This window comes from Heliangelus exortis, chromosome 10 (assembly GCF_036169615.1).
Source record: "Heliangelus exortis chromosome 10, bHelExo1.hap1, whole genome shotgun sequence".
Taxonomy (NCBI): Eukaryota; Metazoa; Chordata; class Aves; order Apodiformes; family Trochilidae; genus Heliangelus; species Heliangelus exortis.
Genome location: NC_092431.1, coordinates 12819180 through 12825179, shown reverse-complemented (window position 1 = coordinate 12825179; position 6000 = coordinate 12819180). Strand labels below are relative to the sequence as shown.

Here is a 6000-nt window from a genome sequence, read left to right as displayed (position 1 = left end):
TTTTTTTTTTCCAGTACCCATCACACTCACAAGGCTATCAGGATGTCCGTGTCCAGTTCATCCCCTCTATGTGTCCCTTCTGCAGTCATCAGGCAAAGCAAGTGGCTCTTTAAAGTATTCCAAAAAACTCTGGTCATATGATTGTCCTTAAGTTCCCCTTTCCTCTCTCCCAACTTCTTACCCTGCCACCCACATTTGCTCCCAAACAAGCAGCTCTTTACTTAGCTCTTTTGCCACTGTCCCCAGCATTGCTGACTTGATAACCTCATTTAGTTTTCAGGTCACAGGTGCCCTGGTAGTCTTTACCTTGGCATCCAAATCTGTTAAAATTAGTACTGCTTTATTTTGCCCATAGTGTGCTGGTGTTTTCTCGTTCTGCCGTCTTTTTACAAGTGATGCACATCAGGGTTAACCATTGGCACATATATCTTTAACATATATGTTTATCTTCTCTCCCCACCAAGAGGGGTAACAAAAAAAAACAAAAAAAAACCAAACCAAAACCAGAAAGCATTTGATATACAGAATAAACTGATGGTAACACTATGCCAAAAATAGCTTATGTTAAGTGCAAGAGAGAAAAGCCTTGATATAAAGCTTGATTGCAACAACATTTTAATTTATCAGTTTAAATACAAGACTCACATAGAAATATTTCTTGAGAGACAGCTCTTGCTTTCTAAGGTAATTTTTTTTTTTTAATTTATACTACATATATCCAGTTGTAACAATTGACAGTAGTCTCATGAAGCAATAGAAGAGTATAACTTGGTAAGTACACACTGTAGATATGAGCGGTTCATGTCTGTAGGATTTTTTCCTTTGAGTGTTTATAACATCATGTTGAGTACTAGCCTCAGGCAGGTGACCAGCCACCTGATACAGTATAATACCCCCAAGCACTTCCCCAGAGTCCCCCAGTCTACACTTCCAATGCTCACTGGATCCAGATGGTGTTGTCTCTTTCTGGTCTGTGAGACTCCACTGTTAGTTCTCCAAAAGTGGAGAAAAACTGCTCCATTTCCTTCTGCAACATATCATTCCGCTTCTCTGCATCTTCCTTGGCCCGTTCTGCATTACGCATTTTAATTTCTACCATTGTGAACTTCTTCCGCTCTTGATCCAGTTCCTCATGCAGGACCATCATTTCTTTCTCCAGGGTGAGATTTCTCTGCTCCAAGCTGCCAAAAACAAAATAGAAGCAGACAGCTCCTAAGCAGCACTCGTCACTCACTCGAGCAGAAATACATACCACCAAATTTATACACACTGCCTTTCCATTTATAAAGCTTAGACTGAATTTTTGAGGGGTGCATCTCCAAACCATGGCTTCGTCAATGAAACAATCTCATAGGGCAATGTTTTCAGTAGCTCATTTAGAAAACATCTAATAACAACCACTGGCAAGATGCACAGTAGCGAAAAGCTCCCTCTAATTCTCCAGGTATAGACTAAGTATTCCTTTCATTTCTGGAAGTGTTGACACCCTGCTGTATTTGCACTAATGTCACTTGCAAGATTAGAATGATGCCCTGAATGCAACTGATCAACAACTTAAAAAAAAACAAACAAACATACAATCAACATGCTTTTTATCTAAAAAACAAACCCAATTTCAGACCTAATTTTCCAATGGAAAGTATTAGAAATCCTAGTGATACTAAACACAGAGTCATCACGCATAGTAAACCCAAGAATCATAGAATCAAAGTATTGCTCAGGCTGGAAAAGACCTTAAGGATCATGAAGTCCATCCTTGTCCTAACCCTATTACCCTATTTCTGATGACCTACCACTAAACTATGTCCCCAGGCACCACATCCATGTGGTTTTTAAATACATTCAGGGCTGGAGACTCAACCACCTCCCTGAGGAATCTGTTCCAGTGCTTAACAACCCTTTCTGCAAAGAAGTTTCTCCTGGTATCCAACCTAAATCTCCCCTGATGAAACTTGAAGCCATTTCCCCTCGTCCTGTCATCTGTCACCAGTGAGAAGAGACCAACTCCACTCTCACTACAACCTCCTTTTAGGTATTTGTAAAGAGTGTTAAGGTCTCCCCTTGGCCTTTGTTTCCCCAGGCTATACAGCCCGAAACCCCCTCAACCACTCCTCATAGGGGATGTTTTTCAAACCCTTCATCATCTTTGTTGCCCTTCTTTGGACCTGCTCCAACACCTCAATGTCCTTTTTGTATTGAGGTGCCCAAAACTGAACACAGTGCTCAAGGTTATGGGGCTCAAGGTGGGGCCTCACCAGTGCCAAGTATGGGTCAGGATTACTTCCCTACTCCTGCTAGTCACACCATTGCTGATACAAGTCAGGATGCCATTGGCTGCCTTGGCCACCTGGGCACATTGCTGGCTGATATTCAGCCAACTGTAAACCAATACACCCAGGTGCTTTTCTGCCAGGCAGCTTTCCAGCCGCTCTTCTCTGAGTCTGCAGCATTGCTGGGGTTGTTGTGACCAAAATGCAGGATCCAATGCTTGGCCTTATTGACTTTCATACAGTTGGTCTCAGCCCAACAATCCGGTCTGCCCAGGTCCCTCTGTAAAGTCTTTCTACCATCCAGCAGATTGACGCTCCCTCCCAACTTGGTGTCATCTGTGAACCTACTGAGGGTGCATTCAATCCCCTCATCAAGATCATTAATAAAGATGTTAAACAGGAGTGGCCCCAGCACTGAGCCCTGGGGGACACCACTTGTGACTGGCCTCCAACTGGACTTAACTCCATTGACCACAATTTGGGCCCAGCCATCCAGCCAGTGTTTAACCCAGTAGAGTATGTGCCCATCCGAGCCATGGGCAGCCAGCTTTGCCATACGAAGTGTTCTACTACACTTCATACTGTGCTGAAAATAGTGATATGTGCAAGAGACCACAGCACCTCAAAAGAGAAACAAGGACCCTGGAAAGGAGTTCCAGCAGCAGTCTTCCAGTCCCAAAAATGACAGGTGCAATAAGCCATGGCACTGCTTTCACTGAAAGGTGATGCCCAGTTGCCCAGGCATCATCTAATGAAAACATTGTGAGAGCTTACTGATTTTGTTAGTTGGATTCTACATAAACTCACCAGGTTCCAGCTTTAGTTTTTATGATTGTGAGTCAAAATTATGGCAAGCAATTGGTCTGACCCTTTGGATCATGATATCACAAACCACTGGAAAACCAGTGGTGAACACCCAGTGACTGCAGCTCGTGTGGATTGCTAGCAAGTTACAAGAGGGAGAACTTCTTGGATTTACTCTGCAAAAACAGTCTTGTGGTAGAGCAAAACCATCTTACCTTTTTATCCTTGTCTCATACTCTAGTTTTTGCTTAGCCATTTCTTGCTTCAGGCTGGACACCAGGCTGTGCAGAGCACTATGACTGTTAATATTGTTGGCCACAAACATTTCACTATTATCGCTGCTGCTGTGGCCCCCCACACTCTTTCTGTCACTTTTGTTCTCATAGTCACCCAGGTTAGAGAGATCTTCATGTGGTGGTCCATCCAGCACAGAGTCTTCAAAGTTTCCCTCATAAAAGTCCTGCTCCGGGCAGGTGGTGGTGGATGAACGACAGGAGTTGGAGCGCTCAGGGAGGGATATTTCACAGGAGGATGTTGACCAGGTGGCACTGTCCACACTCTGTTTGTCATCAGAGTTCAAAATGGAGAACTGCTGGTGGACATTGTCGTAGGTGGAAAGCCTGTTGTGCTGGCCAGACTCACTCACCAGTTCTTTCTGTTTGTTGTCCCTTAGGGTGACATAGCCATTGGGCACCCAGCATGGGGACCGACTATTAAGGGTGTTGCTGTGCCCATCTGTGCTAGAAACACCCATCCGCACACTTCCATTCTGCACGCTCTGTGTGCCCATTTTCATGACTGGTCCTTTCAGGGATGATGTTCTCTTGGTTTGCAGGGTACAGTTGGGTAAAGTCTGGCTCTTTTCAGGGCTTTCCACAGAGCTGCTGAAGGACCCATTGGTGACTATGCCACTGCCTTTATTAAAAGCAGGATTTTTTTTCACCGTGAGTGGTGGACTTCTAGTGACATCTAATTTCTGGATGCTGTTCCTGGGGCTATTTGTCTTGCTGCCTGGCAGAGCAGTCGGAAACTCATTGTCCATGCTTGCCCTTTGAGAAGATTCAGTTTTGTCCCAAGAGCAGCGCCTAACTGTTGCCTCCTTGCTGGTGGTGTTCTCTTTGTTCTGTAGCTGCCCGGCAATTGCTTTCTTTGACATTTCATTGTTGTTGCTGCATACCTCAGGTCCCATCTGAGGGTCTGCATCTTTGGAAAACAGCTCTTCGTGTTTGCTAATCATCACTGACATTAGCTGCTGGACGACTACTGTACCTGAAATGAGACACCAAGGACATGGTCATTAGGGGCCTGTTTCGTTTAAGCCATAAACATACTTTATTCATCAGATTGCACAAATACTTAGTAAACATTCAGCTTATCCTTTCAGCTTAAACATTTATGCAACATATCTGTGTAACACACTGAATGTTAAACACACCTCTGGCTAGCAGACCAGATCAGCACCAGCTCTTCCTTCCTTCCATCAAACCAAGCCAGCAGACCTCACAGACTCCAATCAACAGGAACTTCTGTGAAGAAGCTATTTTTGTGACAGTAACTGCATCTCAGAAAGACCTCAGAATGAGATCATGAGTAGTAAAGGGTAACATCATGGTAAGTCATGTGCTTCAACTCAACATGGTGTTCATTTTTAAAACCTAAGTCTTATACTGAAATATCACTTGCCTTTAGTACTTCAGTGGAACAGGGAAGGGATTTGTATTGCTGGAATACAGATGCTTTAGTCTTTTGGAGCATAACAGGGCAGAAATATGACAGAATTAATTTAATGTGAATGCCTGTAACCACTGTGTGGTGAGATGACGTGCAACCAGGAAACTATGCCATGGTACAGCACAGTATGGAACTAATGGAAAGCCACGGCTTGCTACTTGCTGTAATAAATGTCTGCCTTTCCTTTTAAAGAACAATCCCGGGGTGTGCACAACACTTAATACATTACAACTTACACACTAGCATTTTACCTTGACTTGGGGGTAATAAAGATGTGCAGCTCTATTTTGTTGAGCAGACCCACATTAAGGACTATTAAGAATATTTCAGAAACAAGGTCAAGGTAGTTATAATGACCTCTCAATTTTAAGCTTCTAGAGAGCTTTCAGAGGTATGCTGTGCTCTTCTAAGGAACAATTTCTCCAACTCCATTGTAATATTCTGGATCTTTATATCCCATCATTATAAAATACAACTACTAAGAACCTATTCAATGTATGAACTATACAGTAGCAAAATTCAGTAGTTATTCCCATAGCACATTTAGCTGTATTAGTTCCAAGAACATTTGCTGTTAATACGCAGAATTTTACTACAAACATTGCACCGTATTCTGGCAACTTCTACCATTGCATTTGTTAGAAAAAAAAATTGCCTCATGATTGTAATTCTGGAAAGTATTGCTCAAAACTAACAAAACCAACTCCTCATCCCTATTATGTAGGTATGGTTACCCATAGCTGCATTCCTGAATTTGAATGACTGCAAGAAAAGCACTCTGTATCTTCCATAAAGGAAACAGCAATGAAGAAGTGTGGCAATGTGTGCCAATCAATACACAGCCTTAGAGGTTCCTATTTAACCCAATTTCTAAATATTTGGACCACCTGAAGACCAGCAGTGTCTTATGTCAAACCTTGATGTTATGCTTAAAGAGAAGTTATATATATGTTTAACAAAACTGCTTCTTGTTAGCTAAAAAAATTATTATGTTTCCCTTAAAATACTGTGGTTTCCAAGCCATTTCCATCATTTTAGCACTAGGGCTGTTGATAAGCAGCCTTTCAAGAAGTGGAAAAACATTATCTGCCTTTCTGCCTAGGTTAACAAAAAAAAATACCCAAAAACCAAAAACTCCAAACAACAAACCTACCGCCCCCCCCAAGAAACCCAAAATACAAACAAAACCCATACC

General features: G+C 42.6%; 1 protein-coding gene across 9 annotated transcripts in view; it reads right to left on the bottom strand.

Moving 5' to 3' along the window:
- Positions 1-326: 326 nt before the first annotated feature.
- Positions 327-6000, bottom strand: part of ARHGAP24 (Rho GTPase activating protein 24) — a 150457-nt gene continuing 144783 nt past the window's right edge. For all 9 annotated transcript variants that reach the window (XM_071753585.1, XM_071753584.1, XM_071753592.1 and 6 more), the window contains 2 exons: positions 3290-4343; positions 327-1181 (listed from right to left, as the gene is read on the bottom strand). In XM_071753585.1, coding sequence (XP_071609686.1) covers positions 938-1181; positions 3290-4343 — 1298 coding nt within the window. In that variant the 3' untranslated portion in view covers positions 327-937. The remainder of the gene's footprint in view (positions 1182-3289; positions 4344-6000) is intronic.